The sequence below is a fragment of the Lutjanus erythropterus genome, chromosome 6 (assembly GCF_056507025.1).
Source record: "Lutjanus erythropterus isolate fLutEry1 chromosome 6, fLutEry1.hap2, whole genome shotgun sequence".
Classification (NCBI taxonomy): Eukaryota; Metazoa; Chordata; class Actinopteri; order Lutjaniformes; family Lutjanidae; genus Lutjanus; species Lutjanus erythropterus.
The window spans coordinates 26658124-26684354 of NC_139322.1; the positions used below are offsets into that span (position 1 = coordinate 26658124).

The window sequence follows — 26231 nt, forward strand, 5'->3', positions numbered from 1 at the left end:
GTGATCTGCTCTTCCTTGTCAGTAACATAAAGGGACAATTCACCACTTTTTAAAATCAGTGTTGATGTAAACAGTCACTTGAAGCAATAAATTCCTCAATTCATGCTATACTGACAGCTTAGTTCTCCTTCTTGTGCTTGCAGTGCCTACATGCACCAGTATGCATTGTGTACAGCCTTATGATACTCCCACACACATTACTGTGTATCATCACCCTAGCCTATAGCTGTTATTTTATTGACCAAAACATAGTATTAGATGACAAAAATACTCATCTGGCACACTCCTCGCTACCCAGAGGTAAAAGCCTAGAAATCCAAGCTAAAACAGCCTGTAGTTCTTCCTTAACACCAACTAGATCACTGACAGCACTGGAGACAGAAAAGCAACAGATTTTGTAGCATTAAAAGTCAGTTTTCTCTGTCAATATAACAATGACTGCAGAATTTATGCTTCAGTTGACTCTTCCTAAGTCCTGCCCATTTTTTCTCTTTGCTCCAGTAACAGTTTAACCAGCTAAGTAAGCTACATCACTTGTTAAGGAAAGGAAAAGAAAAATCCCAGAAGAGTGAAGTCATATCCTGCCCTACTCTAAATCAAGTGGGAGTTAAGTTTAGGCATGAGGAGTTAGATTGAATATGGTTAGGGTAAGAATATCAGGGTAAATCAATCAGAGATGAAGTAGCTGCTGTTACCATCCTGGGGAAAAAATATTGTATACAGAAAAGAGGGCAGGAGAAAGCTGGCTGAGTTTCTGCTGGGTACCAAGCTTGCTCAACTGTTATTGGAGCACAGAGCAAAAAGGGGTGGGACTTACGAAGGGTCAGTTGACTACAACACTAATTAGACATTCGCATTAAAAAGTGGTGAATTTTCCAAGGTTGTGGCAGGACTTCTTTAATTTAGGGGGCCCAAGTGGGGCACTGACTTATGCAGGTGTGGCATGAGATATGCACACACTTAATTTAATGTAGAATGTAGAATGCACTTCAACTTAATTTTCTTCTCTGCACTGAAACCACTGAAATGCTGAATGTCATAACTTGTGTCTAACTCAGATCTCGAGAAGCTCCACACTTATTCTGTGTGTGAGCTGTTGCACTCCTCCACTTATGTTTGTATCATCTGCCGTTGATGCAGCAGCAGCGTATGTGTGGCCAATGAATGAAAGTAGGCAGCAGAGCCCATCTGATAAGACAGATCAAACGCCTTCTAATTCCAGAAATATATTTTGTGCCTTGGGCTGTCAGTAATCCCTTCTTGATCAACTGTCACTAAGCTGGCCTGGAAAATGCTAGAAGACATGTAACTGTACCCGTCGCTGCATTTTCTGAATCCTCTACTCCCACATCCTCCTCCTCCTCCTCCTCTGTCCATCCTCCTGTTACCGTATAGCTCACAAATCTGGCTACTGGTGTGTGTCTGTGTTTGTGTGTTGCATTCAGGGAAATCAGAGCTCAGACTTTCTGCTTGAGTTTGCTTCTCTTCAGCATCAATGTGCCCTGACAGTTGACCCTGTTTTTCCTCTGCCAATGTCTCCCTGTCTCTTCACACACCATTTCTTCTTCTCTCGCTTCCTTTTCTCATTTTTTGTTCTACATCACCCTGCTCTCTAGACCAATTAATTCCCCCTCAATGAGTCTCCAACTACTGTAACCATTTATTCTTAATTATACACAAGAAAAAACACATGCACATAAGCTCGTAATTGATCAAATAGCTGTGTAGTGACATTCAAGTGTATTAAGTTTCAGTCATGGACAGAAACAGTCTGCTGATGGGTGCTAAACATCAAATGGCATCCGTTGACTGACAATTAATCCACACCACATATAGCCAGTCTGGGAAGTTGCACAAAAAGACATAATGGCATCAATTTATTGTATATGATCCTTGGAGGATTTAAAGTTCACGTAAAGCAATAAAAAAATATGTGTTCTGAGTTTGTCATACCAAAGAAACATTTTATTAACTACCTAGCCAAATTTGAATGATTAAAAAAATAAAATTAGGTCTCATAATAATGAAAAAATGAGCTGTTTCCTCTGCTCTGGAACACTGAGGGCACGTCCGCTCTGCTGTCTCTGTGTCAAACACCACTACAACCTGAAAACGACCTGAAACGTGGACGCTCTGTCTGGCAGCTTTATTGGACACGTCCAGACATGTTTGAGCCACCAGAGCCAGAAGACGGTGACAGGATGTGAGCTGAAGTGAACTGCTGGAACGATTTGGACCGAGAGTCACTTAAGTTACGTTTGTAGCTGACCTTCAGGGAGGGTGAGTGGAGGGGCAGGCAGTGTCATCTGTGAGCTGGTTTGTGGGGCTTATATAGTGTTTGGGGACCATGGTCCTGGCATGTCGCTGAGCCATATTATAGGTCCATTTAAAAAATCCTAATCCTAACCTCACAATTCAGAACCACACAGTTCTCAGTCTTTTCAGCAACTATTTTCTAACATGTATAATGTGTTTAGAAGAAAACCTGGATTCCCTTTACACAGATATGTAAATAAACCATGACTTGATGCTTGTACATACACATGGAACATATATATAAGATGTTTTTCAGCCCACATATAGCTGGCAGTGGTTTTGGCCCAGACATCCCTGCAGAAGCCCCGTTGTTACTGAGGAGAAAATAGCAGCAGGGAAGGATTAGGATGTGAGATCTGAAGCAGCAGAAGAATTTCTCTCCATGAGAAGCTGCAGCTGTGAAAGGCCTCCTGCATTCACCGTCTTCACTTCCATCAGAGAAAAACATTTCCGTTTACTGCTTTTATACGAAGTTCTTCTTAGTAATGCTTTCACCTGCTGTAAAGTGTGGTGACAAGTTACACTGGCCCATTTTCACTGTCTGAATATCCATTTCTAACAAGTGTAAGCACACAACAATACAGTGTTAAATCCTCCTATGCGAGATATATTGTACATAGATTATGTATTCGGAGGCACAAAGTACTAAAATTCCACAACTTAAACTGCTTATTTTTAACAGTTAATGCACTCTGGGATAAAGACGCTGTGAAGTCAAATATAACCTGATTTGTATGTATTATTAAGACTGAAAATATAGAGTGAATGTGAGCTGTCAGCTGCACAGGTAGGAACTTTGGACTAAAACTCTTTGGGTTTGAGCTGTTTCAGGTTGTGTTTGAGGAGAAAAAATTGACTAAAAGAGCACGCTGGCTTTGAAGAGTGAAAACCAGCCAACTGCTGCAGATTCAACACAAGGTGGGCTTGAAATTGCTCCACTGTTTTTTGAGACGTTCCTCAAAGGTTCCAGCTGCTGATATTATGGGTTTATTTTCATGAAGGATTTTAGTCTTATTCAGTCAAGGAGAAGGAAAGGCCAGTAAACACACGGCGGCTTCTGATTACAGTGGTCTATTTCATCCTTAACAATAGGGATACGAGTATTTCAGTTTAAATAAAAACTCCATCTAAATGAGATTCCAGTAATCAAAATCATTTTTTTTTCCTCCACCTCAGCCTACTTGCAGAGTCTGGAATGTGTCCAAGAAAGAAAAAAACCCCAAAATTTCATTACTTACCACACAGACTATCCTTTTAAAGAAGAATTTGAAAATGCAAATTGTCGAGGCGTAAAGGCAAAGATCTGTTGAGCTTTACAAATCAAGACTTGATAGTCTGACAATGGAAGAGCTGTCAGTGTTTAACAAAAATGTTTAAATCGATAAATCAAATCGAATTGTGACATTAGAATCAAAAGTCAGTCAAAGAACCATGACAACCCTACTACCTAAGGGTGGTTATCAAGAACCAGAACTAAACTGGTACCAGTTCCTGACTGGTCTGTACTGAAATATTGATACCTTCTGGACAAAAGATACTCCCATAAGTATTTATGTTTATGTCAGTTGACAGGGCAAAATGTTCAAAAGTGTCTAACTTTACTAAATTTGATGAGAGAGGAAACTCAGGAAACAGTTTTACTTGCTATTTCTGCAAAAAAGTTATATTAAAATAACTGCTGAATCTTTTCACATCTTTTCATGTCTATATTTTTTTTTGCACCATAGTCTGGTGAGTAGTGTTAATAAAATCCTAATGATACCCTATCCCTAAACTTACCATAAATTTAGTAATGATTATGTATGATTTTCCTGTCAGATAATTCACAAACATTGTACTTATCTTAAGCAGGGGGACAATTAATGCATCATTTCATGTCATCAACAAGTCATGAACTTTATTTCATGCCAGAAAACAAACATAGCATCCACATAACAACTGTATATTCTTCATAAAAGTAATGATAAACACTCCAAAGAAAGACTGAACACATTCATTCCTCCTCAGAGCAACCAGAGCTCAATATACTATCATACTGTACATTTACCAATGATCTACAACAATTACTTACACCTTACAGCTCTCATTAACTACTGTACACAATCTTAATAGACTTCCTTTCTAATGGCATTTATTACACTGAACAGTTTGTTTAATTTCTGTACTCAAAATATAAACTTCTATTTGTGTGTGCTGTACTGTCAAACTCCTCTGATTACACACCATAAATGTAAAAGAATGGCTTTTGAGTTTTATTTCTAGTGTAACAGTACAGGCAATCTGCAGAATTATTTGGTTAATTGTTATTGTCCGCTAGTGTCTCGCTACACACGCCAGCGCAGCTCTTAGCTTGTTATGACGTCAGTTAATTCTACATGTTCAATAGACAGTCTACAATAAATATCCATTCTTTACAATTAGGTCCATGTTTCATATTTTTTCTAAAGTGCAGGAGTGACACACGGATGATAAAAGTTTAGAGTCGGACTATAACCTTTCGTTAACTATGTTCTAGCTAATGGCTGTCTAACCCATCAACGAAAAAATGCTTGGCCGCAAAGCTTTGAAGGAGACAACAAAGCACAATACCACAGAGAGGACACGGGGAAATGCAGGTTAACCCTACCACTACTTCTGTTTTCGTCTGTACTGAAGAATGAGTGGCGGGTAGTGATGGATGGATAGACCAGTTGTCATTCATGTGTTTCTATTTTTGTGGCATCACTGACATTAAATCTAGTCTAAGATGTAGTTTTGACTGAAATAAACTAGCACTGAGAAATAAGAAACCATGCAAATCTGTTTTCTAGTAAATCCAAAGCAAGAAATGTGCTGCTGTTGGCACAGATCCTGATCACACAATAAAATATTGCATTACCTCGAGTCTTCCTCTCCAAGGTTTTAATTTGTGTCGCTGTTGACTGATTATTCCAAGCAGTCTTCTTTTTTATTACCTCAGAGAAAAGCTTTGCAAAAACAATCCTGGTCATGCCATGAGGAAAAGGTGGATATCAAAGAACAAAAAAGGTCAAACGATTATACAATCGCCTCTTCCTCCTGCTTGTATTGTGTTGAAAAGCAGCAGCAGCTTTGCTCTGTCAGTTGTTGTTCATAATCCACCAAGAAGCTGTCGAATGAAACAATAATTAAGAAAAAATGTTGAAGCTCTTTGTTTCGACCAAACAAATGAGCAATGACAACAGGAAGAGAAGCTAAATATAAACATGTATTTCTCTTTTTTTTCTTGGCAACATAAAGATAAAAATTCATTATCTAATACAGCATTTCTTACATATCAAGCATTAACTGAGTTTTTGGTCACAGTGGAAACAAGCTGTAAACAAAACAATGACATATCATCATCGTAAGCACTGATTTGTATTCATGTTTCTGAGCACCTGATAAAGGTTCATTATTCATTGTATTATGAGCTCTAGTTTGGTCTCCACCAACCTCTTGAGGAAAATATCTCATTCTTTATCAGCTAAATGCTGCACCATGTTCACCAGCTAGTCACTAACTTTGTCACACAGAGGATATATCAGAGCTTTTTAGCTGCTTCTGTAAGCACAGAGGAACGTGGCGTGAGTGAACTAAAACAGTAAACTTGTGTTCCAGCACGGTTGCATAAAACCACTTTGGCTAAGATTTCCCTTAAATTTTCATCGGCCTTAGACAAATATTATTTGCATAAACTCACCATAATGATTTCATAAGGATTTTGTAAGGGAAAACCTTTTGATTTTGAAGTTTTTGACCCCGGCTACTTAAGCAGTTCCTTGTACGTAAAAGATCCTTACTAACCATTTTCATCAGAAAATGACCCATACCAGCCTCCTTAAAGTGAAATAGTTTGTGGAACATAAGACAATTGCTGAATTTCATGAAGACTGAAAAGGAGGAGGAGATACCAAGATGCATTTTTTCAGGATAGAGAAAACCAATAGACACTATGAGTGATGTGGAACTTGTTAGAGAGTATAGATTTGACCATCAGTTCACATGAGCAACTTTGAAGCTAGCTAGCCAAGCATCTCGAAAACTGTCTCATATATTAACATTAGCGATATCATTTTTTTGTTGACTCCTGTCGATGTTGATGGCTGATTTCTTGCTGTCACGGTAATATTTTCAGATTTCTTCTTTACTTCATCTTGTAAGATTTCTCACATTGGTTTGATCAGTTAGTTTACTTATTGTCACGTCTTCTCCTTGTCTGTCCAGTTTGTCTTACTTTGTCTTTTTGTGTTTTCTTTGTTGTCCATTTTGGAGAAGCTAGCTAACACTGACAGGATGATGATGTGAGTGAAGTGTAACCATAGTAACTGAAATGCACATGTGCAAATAACATGAAAGCCTTAATTTAACCACTTAGGCAAGGAGACAACCTAAGAGCCTTTATGTAATGCTGCTAAATGAACTCATGGGCTTAGGGAAATATTTTTCTTAAGGGACAAACTTAAGTTCAAAAGTTAAGGTGGTTTATGCAACCAGGCACATAAAACCACAGCAATGAGCTGAGAGAATCTAAAAAACTCCATTAGAGCTGATGCCAACTGCTGAGTAAAATGATTATTATCTGTGGGTTTGTTGATATGAGCAACTCCTTTCATACACACATATGAACTTGGTACATTGTTTATGTAAAAATGTAGCTTATTGCAGCTTTAATATTAAAGGGTACTGGTAAAGCACCTGAAATCTACTGTTTCCCACAAGTCATTCTCCCAGAAAGACTAAGCTCTTAGGTTCAGTTCATCTATAATCCTTAGTATCTTGAACTGCTGAAAATTTGTGAGGTAGATACAATAATATCTTCCCACAAGGCCATGCTATTTTTGATTTCATTCTCACAGTTCTACTAAGAATAGTTAGCATTAATTTCTTAAAACTTTCTACTAAAAATCAAAATGGATTCATGTGAGATTTGGTGCACGAGAACAGCAGCTTTCAGTAAGCCATAGATGAATGTTTAAAGGTCTGGGTCCTACCTGGGAGAAGCATGGTGGAGACCATCTCTGGCTCTTCCAGTGAGTCGATAATGCAGCGCTGGAAGGTCTTACTGATGGACGACTGCAGGTAGCTGAGAGAGAAGAGGGATGAAAAGGATGATGAGGCTGCCATTTGCTTCTCAGCAAGGCAATAACGCTTCAAAGAGAGGCTGTGAGCCTGTGGTGTGCTGTGCAAATTTCACTGCGGCAGTTGAAATTCTCAACATGTTTTCTTGCCTAATAAGCCGCGAAGCCCTTCTGAGCCTACCTCATCCAGGAGAGACGGTCCTGCCAAAATTCGTACATGATGAAGCATGATCTGTCTGGCAGGTTCTGGACTGACACGCTAAAAAAAGAGAGAGAGAGACGGAGTGAGAAAAAGGGGGCAGCGGGGGTTACATCATATGTTTGGGAAAATGAAAGCACTGGGAAGTGGCTGCATCAAATCACAGAGAGATCCAGAGGTAAACAAAGGCACAGAGGCAGATAAACGAGCGTACTGCAGGTTGTTTAGCTGGCTGCAGGTGGCATCTGTGTAGATTTTAAGAGCTTGCTGAAACTGCTCCACATCCCTCTCCTTCACTGACATTTGTCTTTGGACCAGAAGTATGTTCTGGAAAGGGAAAAAAGAATATAATCCAGTGTCATAATCACATCTTCAAATAACGTCAACAAACAAGGCTCATTTTGGATTTTTAGTGCATTTGATTTTCAGGGGCCATATTACAAAAGCCTCTTATTTCATCCTGTCTTATCTCAGGTTAGGAAACCATAAATAGTCAATCCAACATTGCTTATGATCTTTTATGTCTGTTTCCAACCAACACTACTTCTCTCATCTTGGCAAGTTAAACAACTTCGCAAACATTTATTTTTTTAAATGTACTGAAACATACATTCAAACATACAGAAAATGGAGCAGAAATCACGACGAGCTCTTAACTTAAAAGTAAAAGTTAGCTTTAATGGTTATCCTTAAGTTCAGAGATTAATAAGAATTTAAGATCTTGGGAAGTTAGGATGCTATCTTCAGCTACGGTATGAAGACTGACTTAGGTACTGTTTATCTGTGACAGCTTTTCCCTAAGTCAGTTCCTAACCATAATTACCATGGTTACTACACAGTTAAGGTAGGACATCTGTATAATCGACTTAGTTATTTTGTTTCTGTAGTATGGCCCCCAATATTCAAAAATGGCAATCAAGCAATCAAATACATCAAAAAACATATGGAAAACCTCAACAATTGAAAGATAAATTTTATCTAATATAATCTAACACAATTTTACACACTACTGTGGCTAAATTTAGCACACGCTGGACTCACCGATTTATATGTCCCTGCCAATGTGTCCTCTTTGAGAGGTTCAAGGTGTGGACTCTGGAAATGGAGGACATAAATATTTCACTCAGCCACGAGCAGAACAAGAACTAGCGGCAGAACTGGTTCAACCGAATCCAGCAATAGTGTGGCCTCCAGTTGCAGTCTGTCACAAAGCATTGGCTTTCACAAGTCATAGATTGCCATATATTCATATTCACCCACCAACAACCTCACTGCAGCCCCGAGAATGGTTGTTGTACTACATTCTGGTCTGCAATGCCAAGATAAAAATTGTAATTATTAGTGTATTAGCAGGCTGGCTTATTATCCTTGCAGCGCTGATATCTAACCTTGGGAAAGGCCTCATCTATAATTATAATAACTGCAAAATTAAAAATTTAAAAAATCCCACAGCGGCACTGAGAAGCTATTTGTTATCTTCTTCACACCTTCAGGCAAAACATTAGTGGCTTTTTGTAAATTGGAAAAAAATCAAAGCATCTGTTATCCCAGAGCACCAATATCAGCCTTGTATCTGTACTGTATCTGCACCAGTGCCTCCATATCTGTGTGAAGTTTTCTAACAACCTCTGTGTGTCATCATCTCAAAAAGCTTTTTCTCAGAGTCCAGTCTGAGTGAAGCAGATGATTCCTTATGCATGATATTCAGTGTGTGTATGTGTGGTTCAATGCATCTTGTACCACTGGCCGCTACACCCACATGCACCCTGTATAAATCATCCTCTGTGACAACATGTTGGATCTCAAACCGCAGGGCAAACTCTGTACATATCTGCAAACGCACAACAGGGCTCATACGGTCCACTTGACATTTCTGTCTGTAACAGCTGAGCCTCTGTAGTTAAACCTGATCCTCACAAAGAAGAGAGTGATTCTCCCTTATGAGACAAACCTTGAGGCAGCAAATGTTACTGTACCATGGTTGGTAAGGTTGCAAGTGTGACTATAGCCTTGGGGTGTGCAGCAGAAATGACTAAGAGCATGACCATTAACTGTGCAAATGAAACTGAAACTGTAAAGTGTTTGTGTAAACCTCAGCAGTATAGGGTTGACATGGTCCTGTAGAAACATGAAACCCATTCCCATCCCAGGTTAAATACTAATGTCTTTGTCAGTCTGAGTATCTGTGTCATCTCATTTACACCCGGCATTAAAATGGGATCTGTATCTGAATACGACATTTGGATAATAAAGAATCCGATCGTGCCTTTGTGTTTACACATGGTATTTTTAATGTTCTCATGACCCTCACTGAGATCAGATCTCAATGATTGTAACTTACTTGAAAGTTACAGCTGAGCTACCAAACCACCATTATCTATAAGGCTGCAGTGAAGATCTTTGGAAATAAAAATAGTATCTATTATGTCATGTCATTCGGTCAATTAAATAATTTTTAAAAGTTGACATTGTTTGAGATGTCTTTGTTATCACAATTTGACATTAATCAAGAGAAAATAGCCTTAAATAAAAGTTTAAGGACCAGCGTGTAGGATTTAGTGGTGTCTAGCAGTGAGCATGCAGATTGCAAACAACGTGATTTCACCCTCCCCTTCCAAGCATGTGTGAGAATCTACAGTGGCCGCAAAACTCCTGCAAAACATGAGAGACCCTAAAGCCAGTGACTGGTTTGTCTATTCTGGGCTACCACAGAAACATGGTGGAAGAGTACATGTGGCCTCTGTAGATTCTAAGGTAAAGAAAAACCCAACAATTCTTCTTTTAAGGTGATTCATTAAACACTAATGAAATGACCATAAATCTTACACACTGGACCTTTAAACAAACTATTTAATATTATGTGTTAACATTACATCAAACTGTCGTATGTTGTTGGTTTGGACATTGCTCTCATGAGAACTATAACTGTGTCACCAGAGAGTCATGAAAAATGATCAAAAACTGATTTCATACAAACCTCACACTCCAGTTTGTCTATGAGCTGCTCCAGTTGGTTTATCTGGGAGCCCCAGTGGTTGTCTGGTTCCACACTGACCCCTGACCCCAGAAATACAACATCAGCACAACACAGCACGGGACATCTGACCAAATATTTAAGTGATGCATGTTTTGTTTTGTCAATATTCACTTTTACATTTCCAGCATTTTGTCAAATGTTTGCTCTGGTTAGATTTGCCTCCAGTATCACAGCATACCTGTGGTGAGCATGCCAGAGTAGGGGTCGGTGGGGGAGAGACACATGTTCTTCTGGATGCGTCTGCCGGGGCGTTTGGCCACCCTCTGGATGGGCAGGTCCTCGGGCTTCTTCACTATCCTCCTCCCTGTGCAGCCCTGGTCATGAACAGCCTCCATCGCGCAGTCCAGTGAGGACTGAAGGGACTGCAGCTGGGTGGACGTCTCCCTCAGCAGGAAGCGCGTCACAAACTGACCCAGCACTGATGAGCCCTGATACTCCTGAGTGGAAGATAAGGGGTCAAAATGAAGGGAAAGAATCAGCCATGATTTGGGGAAAACATACGAAACTAGAACAGTGTGCTCAGTAGAAGGCGGATCTTCACCAGACAACAGATGGTGAAGCACCTACTGCAATTTCACCACAACTGCCAGATGCAACCAGCAGAGATTTGCAAAGTTCTGAGTAAAGTTTTTTGTACAGAATAGTGCAAGTTTTCACATCTAGATGTATGCAAAGTTTTGTTTTTATTTAGTATAGTCTCAGCTTTCTTTAAGATGCATAGAATAGTATAATGGTGTTGTAAATGAGTATCCTGGGTTCACCTAACTATAAATTTAACAAGGAAACAATTAAGTCCAACATTTTTCAATTTAAACCTTGTTATTTATTTATTACATTTCATTACTTATTTAGAACATTACAAGCAACCAGGAGGCTTTACATACAGAAAAGATAAGGATAGAATACTACATTTAGATGGAAATAGAAATAGAGATAGAAATTCACAAAAGCTGAAAATGGAAATAATTTACACTTTGTCAGAACCAGCAAAGAGTCATAAATGTTAGGCTGATGGGTCTGGTGGTATTTGAGTGAATGTAAAGCAGACAAGGTGATAATGGTCTGTTCCATGAACTGTATAGTGATCTTATGATAATGTGTGGATGTCTAGAGCAGAGACCTCTCTGAGAAGTTTAAGTGCAGTGGCTGCAGTTTTTTTGTGCCAGCTAAGTTTTCGTGGAGAATGAACCCCGTCACCCTGCACCAGCACCCTGTGGTGCAACGAAATAGAGTTCAGAAAGAAATGACAGGAAGACATTTGAAAAATGACCACCAAGCTTGTTTTCTATGTGCTCTGTTTTCTCAGCAGCAGAGATGCTGCACTACATGAGTAATGAACCTCTGTGCTTCTCTCAATTTCTTCTCCCTTTCTGTTTTTTCAACATAAGAGAACTGAACCACCATGGAGAACGCTTTCTTTTTATCTCGGGGTACCACAACAACACAGAGAGAATACATTTCAGTCTGTTGATCAGTCTGTTGTATCTGACATATAAAACTACCTTACTGATGTTTCAGACATCCGTCACTTTTTATATCATTAAGACACTTTATTTTGCTGTTTTGGTTTTGTAGGAAAAACTCCACTTAAAAAGCAGGTGTTTTATGGTACGGCCATATTTTTTTTACAGTAAAGACTGTAGTGTTACACAGACACATGTACTGACTGGTCACTTTCACAGTGCTGTGCTTGTTTTCACCCAAAGGTGGCTGCTCTTATCCATATATATTTCTATTTTAATCAGTACTCTTCCGTCTTTTATTACTTAATGGACTGTTATTCTGTAAGTGTTTTTACAAGATTGTACTTGTATAACTTGGGAATCTTACCATAGTTTCTTTGTTGTTGTTTTTTTGTTTGTTTGTTTTTTTAAATCATAAATAAGGCTCAGGAAGGCTAAAAAAGCACGTGCTCCTCAGGGCAAAGAAAGCTTTTCTTACTGACTAATAGGAACATGAAAAATGCATGAGCTGTAGGAAGGCATGGGTGATATAGAGCCGGGTAAAGTACAAGAGAAAGAGAGAGAAAAAAAAAAAAGCCAGACGGGGAGACAATGTCAAGGAAGATGGATGTACATCGAAAGGAGATAAAACAGAGAGAATGAGAAGAGTGCGCCTGAGCAAATAATAGACTCGGATTAAAAAGAGGGAAAGAAAGTGAAAGAGAAGGAGATTAGAGCAGCTGATAAATGACTGTGTGTTTGTGGTGCAGTTATGTGGAGGACATGTGACGTCAGACGAGTTGGACAGCTGGAGGGGGTTTGTCAGCCTTCGTTACTGTCATCTACGCTCTACTATCACCCTCTGCTCTCTCCGTTAATATCATCAGGGACACCCACTTCCTGCACTGCAGCGCAGCTACGTCACTGTACCACACAAAAACAAAAAAGAGCTCATTTTTAACTCTGCATCTACATCCGATTATCTGTCTATTCAACTGATTCCGTCCCCCAGCTGAACAGAAATAAATATTCACCAGTTGGCTGGAGGGTTGGGGAAGATCAATGAAGAGTGAGCTGAGATATTGATTATGTCTTCATGAAAGTTCTCTGATCTTGATCGGTTTTAAGCTTGAGCCCAAAACAACGTGATTACAGCCCTGCGTGTCAAGGGCGGACGCTTTAATCTCCTCTACAGCTCAGGGAAGCTACAGTACATGGTTCTGCTCGACCGGGCTTCATTACAGGATTTCATAACGCTCTAATTAGCATGTTTCACAATCCAAAGCTGATGATTTGATGAAATACTGTGTCTCATTATCTGGAAATACATGTAAGAGAAAGTTTCACGCTTTTGAACTGAACAGCATTGATCTCTTTTTAAGCTTTAAAGCCTATTTTAGTTTAGTTTTTTAATTAAGATGGAATATATGCATGGAGGACCAAAAGTTTCACAGAAATAGTAACTTGGCATTTAATTAATTAATAACCAATTACACTATAAAATAGGCACTAATCTTTTTTTTTTTCAAATTAATCTATAAATAAATAATCTGTTACAAAATAATTCATGATTTCACATTTGAATTGACAACAAAAAGAGGAATTATAAAAGAATTTACAGATGAAATATTAATTACATATGAGTTATAGCACAGAAGGGTATCCAAACTTAGTGAAGACATGTTTTAACACTGGTTACTGGATTTTTGGTTTTAAATAAAAAATCTTGCTCACATGTGTTTACATGTCTGGTTGTTTGTGGACAGATTTTCTCAATGTGATACTGTAGAGTCACACCCATGCAGGATGGAGTCACAAAACTTTACAGGTGTGTAGTTGAGATCAAAATGAAGGCGGGTTCTAAGATGGGTCTGGCTCGACCTATGACTACTGAGTGCTCATGGGTCAAAGCGTCAAGATGTTGATGGTCATCATGGCTGGTGGGATTCCCTCGCAAGATGGCCTCTGGTTTTTATCCCACTGTCTTTTGTGATTCCTCAACTTTTCTTCTATCGCTACCATGAAATTTAGACTTGTGTGTTGAGCAAAACATCCATGACATTTGGTTCAGAGGCTGCTCTCAGGAGTCATAACTTGGGTGATCCATTGCCTTTTCCTCTAATCACCAAGTCAAAATATTTGTCAGTCCAATTCTTTGGTTTTGAGCAAATAGCATCAAAACTAACAATGTTACTGCACTTTGTTTATTTGTCGTAATTGTCAAACCTAACATGCTAAACCCAGATGATGACCATGGTACGCATGTTATCTACTAAACATTAGCATGTTAGCATTATCATTGTGAGCATGTCAGCATGCTAACGTTAGCATTAAGCTCAAATCAGGATAGCCTGACAGAGCTACTAGCATGTCCGTAGACTCTATCTAGTTTTGATGGTGGGTCAGAGAAATCAGGTAATATAAAGATATCACCTTAAGCTCTAAGAAAATGTACAAATGTACATACAGTACGTCAAGAAGATGACGGACCAACAGATTACCTCCATAGCACGTCTCTGTAAGGCCTGCACCATATTGTGAAATAAGTCCAAATATATTGTGATTCAGTGTGGGGTGGCTGTGGCTCAGGAGGTAAAGTGGGTCATCTCATGGTTGGCAATTTGATTCCCACCTCCCCCTGTCCACATGTGGAGGTGACACTGTACAAGACACTGAACCCTGGGTTTCTCCCCGGGGACATACCTAATTGCTGGCCCAGACCTGGATAAATGGGGAGAGTTGCACCAGGTAGAGCATCTAATATAAAAAGCCAGTGCCAATGTGGATCATAAGTAAATGAGCGTCCAGTGCTGTGGGGGGGGTTTAACAGATTATCCACTGTGGTGAAACCCAATTAGGCAGCAGCTGAAACAAAAAGACTGTAGTTCATATGTTTCTCATTTACAGTTACATAAATTGCTTTACTTCCTCTTTACTTGCTGTCCAGCTGATTCACAAACACCAACACATGCCATGTTTCTCACACAAACAAGCTGACAACTGTCTTGTTAAAGGAGGCCATTTTTAAAAGCAAGGCTCGTTTTGTAAGGTTCTATGGGCTCGTGTTTGAAAATGTATTGTCAGTGAGGAGAAGCAGAGCAGCTATAGCAGGCAGAGTCAGTCATGCTGGGTAGTTTTCTTTTCTTCCGTACCGCTGCCACAGCACGGTGATCTCAAAGACCTCAGAAAGGGTTTCAAACTGACAGCTGAGGCACAAACAAAAAAGCCTGTCTGAATGCTTGGAGGCACGAATGATGCCTACAGATGTCCTGAAAGACGTCGAGATGGATAAAAGACTGCTGGTGTCATGTTACATTTAAAGTTTAACACGGTGCAAAGACGAAAGCCTTCGTCGCTCACCTCTTTAGTTTTATCCATGGCCTTCAGAATGGCCACGTTCAGCTTCTCCAGAGCAGACAGCACGTTGACGTATTCTCCCAGATGTGGAGTGAAGTATGCTGGAGGAAAAGAGGATTTGTTAAGCACTTTCTACACGCTTTGATCACTGATCAATGGTGTTTTCCACAAGATGAACATAAATCAATAATGACACTGATGGCATTAATTACAGTTTAGGCAATTTGACCACTGATTGCTGAGTTACTGTGACTGAGGCATGCTTGTGTTTGAACTATGGTCAACAACAAACTAAAACAACTGGATGATATTATGTACTGTATATAAACTTCTGAGAATGATTTTATAAGCCGGCAAAATAAAGCAAGAATTACCTGAGAGTTTGTCTATGTCCAGGTTGCTGAGAGGCAATGGGAAGAAAACAAAAAGAGACGTGTTTATTAAAGAGATGTAATTGGGAAGCATGAAATATTTTTGTCAATGCACTATAAACAGTGATGTCTTTTTAAATAACAATTAAATGATTAACATTTCCATCAGCCTCATCTGTACTTTCTGTTCAGTGCTAATTAGTCAATATTTTCATGCAAACATAATAAACTAAGATGGTAAACACTGCACCTGGAAACATTATACCTGCTTAACAGCACCATGTTCGTGTGGTTAACTTGTGATAGAAGAAGTGTGTTAGCAGTATTTAACCTTGGTTGGTGTTGGAATCTAAGTCGCTTTTGAATGTTATGCAGCAACCTCTACTGTTTGTGTCGGCCTGTTTGGTCAAAGCTAAAGGACAAACACATCCTCCGTTGGCCTCGGTCTCTCTGGGAGACAGCTTTATCAGGACAGCGGCACAGTCGGCCCAGGAACAGAGAGGATGCAGAGATAATTGAAATATGCTTTTAGGATTTGTAACTGACCCCAAACATGATCCGGTCATATTATTTAGCCTAAAGGAGGTAAATTTCTTCACAGTTAGTGCTGTTGTTGTGAGCATGTTAGTATTTAGATCAAAGCACAGCCTCAACCACTGGCAGAGCTGTGGACACAAGGAAAGCATTTAGCTTTTTTCTTGGTGAAAAATGCGAAGGTCGTATCTGGACTACTGTAGAAACATGGCAGTGCAACATGGTGACTACAGTGCAAGAGGACCCTCTGCAGATATATATGCAAACAAAACACAACAATTCTTATTTTCAGGTGATTATATACTAATGAAAACATACTTATTAATAGTATGTTCAATATAGATCCCTGTTGATCTCACTCACTGGACCTTAGAAGATGGAGAATAGGATTTGATATTGTTACCTTTAACATTTAGTTTTAATTTTAATCCATTTGATAAATCAGTGCACAGCTAGAGTATGAAATTATTTATGTATTGTAAGCTTTGCTTGTTCTCTCCCTTTTTTTTTTTACATGTATTTACATATATATTTGAAGTTGACTCAAATTAAGTTGAGCTGCATATTTAAGGCTGCAGCTAAAGCTGTATCACCTGAGAGGTCGCCTTTCACTGGGATTGGTTGGTACTTCAATGATGCCAACTGCACTCACAATAACTTTTGTTTCATCAGTGATGTACCCACAGCACAGATACACCAAAGAATCCCTCTTGAGTATTTTTCTTGCTATATTACTGCCCAAAGTTTTTTATTCCAATGAGTGTTTTTCAAGTTTCAGAATTAGAATCAGAATCTGCTTTTTGTGTGTAAGTATGTGCACACATACAACGCATCTGACTCAGTCTAATTGTAAGCCGTTCGCACAATCAAATGTTTGCATACTTCACAATCTCATTTGTGCTCATCACTGTGCAAACAGAGCGCTGCAAACTCTGTCACAGCAGGATTAAGGCTCTCTATGGAATATTGACATCATCTTCACTGAAGTGAGGTGTTGACATCTCACTGCCAGGCAGCAGCAGGAGAGCAGGAGGAGCTACAGATGGCAGCGGACTTGGAGGACGTCCAAAAGGAAGATGAGCTTACTCTGTCTTCTGCCTGTCGATGGAGTAATACAGCTCCTGCATCTGCTCATCAGTGAGGATACCATCAGTGAAGTACGACTGGAACTCCTCCAAGGAAAGCTTCCCATCGTCTGAAAGGAGACAAACCCATGAAAAATGAAATCTCACTGAGGCCTGAGAGGTTTTATCACCTTAATGAAGAGGTGGTCCATTATTCATTATAATGAAATGAGGCTACTTTGGCTTCACTAAATTAATTCCAGTGATAAGCTCAGAGGTGCTGCTGCAAATGAAAATACTTAACATCAATCGGCCCCAAAATCTCATCATTATTAAGCTTTAAAACTCCTGTCAAGGACAAAACATTAGGCAAAAACTACACTTAGAGGACTTTCCCATAAAGCTGATTTCAACTTTGTAGTAATTTCTCCATTACCCCAGCAGATATTTATTTATCAGTGATGTGATACAGCTCATCCCATCTCTGCTCTTAGAAGTAATAATGATCTAAATGAGTGACACATTTCTTGTATCACTGCTTTTATTTCCTCACAGCTGAAACCTGTTACTGCAAAATAATTTAGCCACTGTTTCAATTTCTGCGACAAATCTTTCCTCGATTTTGTCACAGTCACATAAACACAGTATTCACATCAACAAATCTCATAGCAGTGTGTAGTTAACAGCAGCTCAGAGGATAAAAACAAGGACACAAGCCTCAGCTGAACGTAAGCATGGTCTGCAGGGTGCTGAGGAAAGGGTTAGTTTGAGTAGTCAGAGCAGAGCTCAATAGCGGACAAACTTCAGACAGTAATGAGATATCACCTCCATCTCGCCAGCTTTGCTCTGTAAGCACTGAAGCCTTTTGAGACCCGTCTCTGAGAACCCCGCCAGGCAGCAGAGCCCAGACTGACAGGCCCGAGCCAACAGTAAATCACATCATCTGTTAGTTTCTAAGAACTATTTTGACTTCTCGCCAGTTTACAAGGCGGATGGCTCTGGACATCATGTGTTTGTAGCAAAGGCTTGTTAGCAAAATGACAAATTTCCAAAAGAAGATGCTGTTTCTTTATCACTAATCATGACATCATACAAGTAAAGGGATAGTTTGGGTATTTTGGACAGTAGATTGTGGTTGGCACACCCCGTTTGGACAAGCAGCAGGAATACGAGTGTAGGACGCTAAGCAATGTACTACTACGGACGAGGTCGGAAGCAAAATGTATTTTAGCCACCTAAAAAATCTATATCAGTTTAAGCGCATGCTATATTTAGAATATTTTTATCATTTTACCTTGCTGTCATAAAGCCTTTTCTGACCTCGTGAACAGCAGAAGGCTCAGAAACAGCTGCATTTCTTGAGGAAATTTAAGACGGCAATATGCCCGTGCTATGTTCTTGTCAACTTCTACAGAAGAGCAACTACAAGCATCCTGACTGGAAACATCACTGGCATGGGATGTGCCTAGGACATAAAAACCTTGTAGAACACGGGAGTTGCTGATACACTGCTCAGTGTGTTAGTTTGTTATTGTGTCACTTCAGTGAACTAACCCTTTCAAACACAACAACACAAACAAATTAACAGATTGAGACAGAAGTAGGCCAGCATCTCAAGGAAAAATGATTAATGCCTAAAAAGAAAAATCACAGGTTCAAATCACAGATTTTTCCAACAGAGTCTGGTGGCTTTGGAGAGAGTGATATTTGTCTTATGTAACAGTGGTTTCCCATCAGAAACGGCTGTCTGACAGTAAGGTAAAGGGGTGAAATATTCTAAATATAGCATACACTTAATTTGACATTGACTTTTTTTAGGTGGGCCTTTTTTAGGTAGCTAAAATACATTTTGCTGCTGACCCTGTCCACAGCAGTACAGACTTAGCTTCTCACACCAGCGCTCCTGCTGCTTCTCCAAAGCGGAGGCGTGCCGACTGCCATGTACTGCGGGTAATACACTGACTATGGATAAGTGCCCACAGCCCCACTTCAAATAATCTGAACTAGCCCTTTAATCTGTGTGTTTACTGAACAATTGTTGTGCTCTGGCGATGTTAAACCTCAGCTGAGAGATAAAGCTATGTGAGAAGGCAGAATAATAACAATTTTCTCAAATTTCCCTGTAAAAATCTTCTCTCCACATGATGTAGGAGTAAACACAGTCTGTTGCACCTCTAAGTCACACTCCAGCCTTCTTCATCAGAGCTGCTTTGGTGTAGATTCACACCCAATTAGACATCTGAGTACAAGTTACTGTGCAGCTCAGACGGCATAAATATGCAAGTGTTAACTGTTTCTCAGGGAGCCACAGTAGAATAGTTGAATTTCTGAGCTTCAGGCTACAGACAGTTTGACATTTGTTTCTGTACTCTGACTCTTGTGGCCTTAAAAATAGACTGTTGTCTCCTCAAAGCAAAGACTGAAGTAGACCTTAACCATAACTAAACCACAGGGAAAACAGATTAGAAAATGCTGATGTGGGTCCTTTTACAATTGTTTTGTCTTTTATGATAAAGGATTTGTTGGATAAGTCCAATATTACAATAATTCTGATTTTGATTTTGATCAGTTACATTTATCAAGCATATCTCAAGCATATTTGTTGCTTCCAGGTTCTCAAAATGTGATGCTTTGCAGCCTTTTTCTATTTTAATTTGATTAAAAAACAGCTGCAAACAGGTTTCACCTATATGTGAATATGGAGATTTAGCAGCAGCTGATCCAGAGGCTTCATGACTAACAAGTGCCAATACGACACCTCTGCAGGGAAATTAAAGTGTTGTTCAGGTGGATGATAAATCAGTACGTCACCACAGAAGCGAGGCAGCTTTACTGGCTTTAATTGTCTCGCTTCACACTGAACAAAACTGCAACTGCAAAATTTCTCCCTGCACTGAAGCTCATATCTTTCCAGGAATGCTTTTTTCTGGAGGGAATCCTAAAGCTAAAAGTCTGCTAACATCGAAGCAGCACCAATAATTCATGGAGCCCACCAGTGCAATTCAGGATAATATGAGAGGTAAGAATAGACTGAAGAGCAGACACTAACAATAAATAACTCTACTTAAAGAGGAACATGATGAACCATGTCGTACAGAAGAGCATCTGTATATAGCCCACATGTTTCAGGTGTCAGAACTTTGTTTTAACTAATTAGTGGAGGAACTTTGTTGCTGAAACAGGCAATGGGTAAATGACAGCTGAATATCTGGTTATACTCTCCTTCATCCAGAGCTGCAGCACTTCATCCTGTGGGGATTCTGCTGTCGTCTACAGTCTTCCCTGCTACAGCACTGAATACAGCATTCATTAAAAACCGCAAGTGAGCAAGTATGTGAGGCAGAAACCTCACAGTGATTCTTATTACCTCTGTCAAGGACATTATGCTTTCAGTTTGGTTTGTTTGTCTGTTAGCCAACAAGTTTACATAAAAAATACCCACCCGATTTCCATGAAACTTGGTGGAAGGGTATAGCAAAGGCCAAGGAAGAACCCATTAAATTTTGGAGCATATCCGAATAACGGAAAAAAATATTTTTCACTTTTGTTAACATTGGGAGATCAGGAGGTCAGTTTTAACACCAGTCTATGGCAAAATGAGCTGAATTTGTCACCCAAATCCATCGTAATTAAAGTGAATGATATCCTCAGTTGAAATATAAACAATAGATGCCAAGCACGACGTGGTAGGTCATTTGTCCATGGTGTCTGCAGTTGGGAGTGTATTCACTGCACATGGTCTGTGTGTCTCCATGTGCGCCTCTTATTTTGGTTCATGGATGTGCAGTCATTAATGTTACACAGTGTTACAGTGTTACATTTGCACAGCAGTGTGTTTCAAGGATGAACCATGAGCTACTTTTGCTAAAAAGAAAGCTTGAAAAGAGATGAGCCATGGTAGCCGGACTACTCGTTCATAAAAATGCAGAATATGGAGTTATAACTGACCAGTCTGGTGAGTGCAAAGGTCTTTATGGTTATATTGTAGTAGCCTGGTGTTGTTTTCAGGTGATTTAATGAAGGTTAAAACAGTGAACGACTATGCATAACAGCAGTGCACGCTCATGTGGCACTTCAGAGGCTGTAGGTTTATTAATATAACGCTCTATTCACTCTAAGAGTCTTTACAACTTTTTTTTCCAGCTGCGTTCCAGTATAATCCATTCATCAGGGACCGCACTTAGACCATTACACCTACACTGTTTTTCATTGCTGCTGCCCACCCACACTGTGGATACTAGCGCACCCCTACTAATTTCAGATGCGCCCCCAGTTAGTTTGTTCTTGAACCAGGCCAGCATCTAACAAAACATAATAGCCACTGTAGAAACAAATGCAGTGTAAAAAAAAAAAATAAGCGGTGTCTAAATGATCCTTACCATTTTTCCAAGTTGGTATAAGCTAAATAAGCCTATTTAAAGGGGGCTAGCATAACACATGCAAGGTCAGTGGAGTAAATCGTATGGTATTGTACAGGGACAATAAAATATATACATTGTATTATACAGTGACAATAGGGTCTATCATATCGTATATGCATATCGGATATATATATATATATATATATATATATATTGGATCATATTATACAGGGACAATACAGTGTATTGTATCATTTTGTACAGGGGCAATAGAGATATTATATCGTATTGTACGGGGACAATAAAGTGTATTGTATCGTATCGTAGAGGGACAACAAAGTATATCATATTGTATTGTACAAGGACAATAGAATATAACGTAATACTATAGTATAAGTAATAATAAGTATATTGTATCATATCGTATCATACCATATTGTATTCTTTCATAGTGACTGTATCGTAAGACTGCACTTTTGGCCACTCTCAGAGTGCCCCTCTAGGTATCTGAGTGTCATAAGTGGAAAAACCTTAACACCATCACACACCTCACATTTTGATGTTTTCATTCATTCATGTTATAAAACTGGCACAGTATGTGAAAGTAATCAGTGGCCTTGAAAATCATTTTCATCAATTTTTGTGGCTCAGATGATGATACTTTGGTCTGTTTGTGATGAAAGTCTCCTGAAGGCAAATCTGTGACTTTTTTGACTTTTACATGCAGTTCATTTATTCTAAAGGAGAAAATGTAATCCATGATTTATTGAGTTCTAATATCACTGATCACACTTTCATCTCATTACAGTGTAAATCCTCGAGTACATCTCTGAGTCAGTGCAACTGTGTTAGAAACTAATCTCAGCACAAGGCTGCAGAGTAAAAGCTTTCAGTACTCTATATTCATGCACATATACAGTTGTTTTTTCTTTTAAAATTTTAATTCCTCATTACAATAGTGTGGAGGAACAGAGTTTAGTAGGTTGGTAGCCAGCCCTCATTATGTGGTAAATCCGCAGAGCTCGAGGCGTATCATGGCAGCCCACTCAGTGCTGATTGGTAGGAGGCGCTTTCCTCTCGGGTGCACGACTCAGAGAGTTTCTGAAGAAAAGAACCAAAGCAGAGCTTGAGCTGCAAATTGAAGATAACTACCACAAACATGAGGCAGAGTTCTCCTCTCTGGATTTATCTTCCTTCTTTCTACAAAGAGGGGAAAAATAAAAGCTTTGTGTGAGTGCTGGAGTGCTGCGGGTGGAGCACAAGCAGCAGACTTTAGGCTTCACAGAAATATAATATAAATTCTTTGCCTTCTTGAGACGGAGTCAACACCTTTTCTATTAAAAAGTCACACCCCTGTTGTGTTTTCAGCCACTAATTCACAAAGTAGTCACTCGAGACGAGACGCTGCTGAAGAAATAAAAAATCCACCCACCATTTTTGTCTCCTACAGTCTTAGAAATAATAAGCTGCTAACTTTCAACTTTGTGGTTCTGGTTAGAACCCTTTCAGAGGGCTCTACCTCGACGCCAATATAAAGGGTTATACCTCGAACCATCTGTGAAAGGTTCCACCCAGAACTACCTGTAAGAGGTCCAACAGAGAACCCTCATGTAAGGTAATGGTTCCACCCAGAACTCTCTGTGAGGATGCTGACTAGAACATTTCCACCAAGAAGCCTTTTATATTCCAAGGGTTTCATCTAGAACCTATCCACACGGTTCTACCAAGAACCCTTTTATATTCCAAAGTTTCATTTAGAACCCACACAGGAGGTTCTACCAAGAAACCTTTTGTAATTCAAGGTATTCATCTAGAACCCACAGAGGGGATCTAAAAATACCCTTATTAAGGTTTTCACCAGTAATGCTCATGTTTTCTAAGGGTTCTACAAAGATTGTGAGTGGGTTCTAGGAAACTGTATTCTTCAGATGAGGCAAAAACACAAAAAACACAAGTAACAGATACTTTTAAAAATAACATTTGAAACATGGACAAACATTTGAATATTTGTGTTAGGATATATTTAACACCCTTGGCTTCAACAAGCCTTGAAGAACACTTTCTTCCAAAAAGGGTTCTTAACGGAACCCTTGTTTTACATAGAACCACTGACAAACCAAAGAACCAAAGAACAAAGAACCATTTTGAAACCCTTATTTATTATGAGCCTACAGTTTCTTCACAACAGCAACAGAGAAAAATCATCTTTGAAGGCCTCTTTCATAATTCACACATTTTTTTTCTTGTATCTTAAAATCTTCGCACGAGCTGCAGGGCACCCCAGACAACCTCTGCTCAGGGCAGCACGTGTTCATCATTAATCCCGCTCTTACGTAACACATTCAGCGTCCTCCTGAGAAAAACTGATCAGAGTTTGTAGATTCTCCACATGCATTAATCATCTGGCCCCTTTCTCATTCCATTAAAGGGAGACGCAGAACATTACTAAAAAATTTAAGAGCAAAAACATTTCCCTGTTTGTCAGCACTGTTTTTCAAGCATAGCTCCGTGTTTTCCCAGGAGATATTTAGGGGGAGGGTTTCCTTTGAAGTAAAGAGGGGATTTAAATGTAACACTGTAACACATTAGTCAAATGTAACAGTGGCATATTTGCAGAGGGAGTAGTCTACATTAAATCCACATTAGGGGCGAGTCTCCAGCGGATTTGTAACATATTTCTAGGTAAACAGCACAGACCTCATTTACTGTACTATATATATCATATTACTTAAACTACAAAACAGTGTATACATATGCTGTAATCTCACTGAGAATATGGGGGAGACCAGAGGCAATTCTAAGGAGGCACACTTAATTCATCCAATCAGAAACAAGATAGAGTTATGACAATCACTCTACACATGCTCAGTAGGATTCTCTCTCTGCCCGTGAAACAGGAGCAGGATCATTTCACCTTGGCAGAAGTTTTCAGCAAAAAAATGATTTTGAGGAATTAAAATGACCTTTTGGGTATACAATATTTTTCTTCTGCTGTCTGAAGTTTAGATAACTGCAAATTTGAACAAACTATGCTAACACAGGCGTTGCCAGCTAGCATATGAGATTTTATCATGGCTGAAAGATCAGTTGTAACACTATATTACAACTGCACACATGCCACATGGACCAATGTGAGAACCTTGCTTTTCTCTGATGACCACTATTCTGTTACAAAATGAACATATGTCACTAAATCTGAAGCTACTACAAGGAGTTTTTAATCGCTTATTTATTACTGATGCCTTTATATGACCTACACAAGCAAACAAGACCATCCATAAGAAGACTGGCTATTTCTACAAAGGTATCCTTAATGTCTTCCACGTTTGCATTTTCCCAGGCAAAGTTATGTTAGCCAGGTGAAATTTAAATTTTTTATGTTATATTTTGTGGTCATGGAGGCAGAAACACTACCGCTTTTGTCCACAAGGGACTCTAAAATCAACATATTAACATATGAAAGTTCCTTGTAATAGCTCTAAATGTAAATTTACTTTTAACCAAACTCAAATAAGAGTCTTCTGCAAAAAACAGAAAAATATGCTTTGAGTGCACACAATCCCTGATTTCTTGCATTAAATTTAATATTATTTTTTTGCCCTGACTAGTTAAAATATATCAATAGTATTTTTAATTAGTGCACATATATGTTTCTTATATCAAAAGATGACTACCGTTTTTCAAGTAGTCTAGATAGAGATAGATATAAAGCAAAATGTAAAAAATGTTACAATTGCCCCTGATCTCCCCTTCAGTATGAATGGTATCACTGAGATGAGCACTGCATGGCAAGCAGCTGCATCAGAGGAGTTCATCCTATCAAATACAATCACGGTGCAAAACCTAAAAGATGCAGCTGCACCTGAACTTGGTTATTTATATCCTCTACCGATCGATCTCTCAAGGCCGGCACTAAAACAGAAAGATACGTTTCACCAGGGTCACAGAAATCCCCTTAGAGCCAAAAGAGGCCAGCTGTCTGAACAGAGCCATCAAAGCTGAGCCCTTTTTGTCACTGGTGCGTCTCATTTTTGTGTGCATCAACTCCTCCAAAGACATTTTTAATTGAGTTTTAATTAGCCGTATCGTTCAATTAGCTGCATGTTGTGCATACTCACCATTTTTGTCTGCCCGGCGGAATATCTGAAATGAAAGGAGAAGACTGTGTTTAAGTTTTTTAGATTTAGGTACAGTCAGAAAAGACAAAAGGAAAAAAATACATCAACTTAATACTGGTACAGAAACACAAAAAAAATATGCTTGCTTCAAAGTACAGCATTATTGAAAGGCAAGCTTGGTAAAAGTTCTCTAAATATACTAAATGCAGTTCAGAAATTGACACATTTGGAGAGAAGTCAAAGATGAGGTGGTAACTTTGACTGGATATGACTATCACCTCTTCAGTGTACTTTGGCTGCTAAAGCGGATGATGCAAGGAACAACCACAATACTAAAACGACTGGAAAAAAGAA

The 26231-nt window shown here is 39.2% G+C and overlaps 1 protein-coding gene across 1 annotated transcript in view; it reads right to left on the reverse strand.

Annotated features, from left to right (window-relative positions):
• Window positions 1-4186: 4186 nt before the first annotated feature.
• LOC146325413 (N-terminal EF-hand calcium-binding protein 1-like) overlaps window positions 4187-26231 on the reverse strand; it is a 29849-nt gene continuing 7804 nt past the window's right edge. The window contains exons 2-12 of the mRNA XM_084721431.1: window positions 25878-25902; window positions 17421-17529; window positions 15804-15829; window positions 15433-15530; window positions 10809-11067; window positions 10571-10650; window positions 8635-8688; window positions 7808-7920; window positions 7576-7653; window positions 7308-7399; window positions 4187-5443 (exon numbers count right to left, since the gene is read on the reverse strand). Coding sequence (XP_084577557.1) covers window positions 5415-5443; window positions 7308-7399; window positions 7576-7653; window positions 7808-7920; window positions 8635-8688; window positions 10571-10650; window positions 10809-11067; window positions 15433-15530; window positions 15804-15829; window positions 17421-17529; window positions 25878-25902 — 963 coding nt within the window. The 3' untranslated portion in view covers window positions 4187-5414. The remainder of the gene's footprint in view (window positions 5444-7307; window positions 7400-7575; window positions 7654-7807; window positions 7921-8634; window positions 8689-10570; window positions 10651-10808; window positions 11068-15432; window positions 15531-15803; window positions 15830-17420; window positions 17530-25877; window positions 25903-26231) is intronic.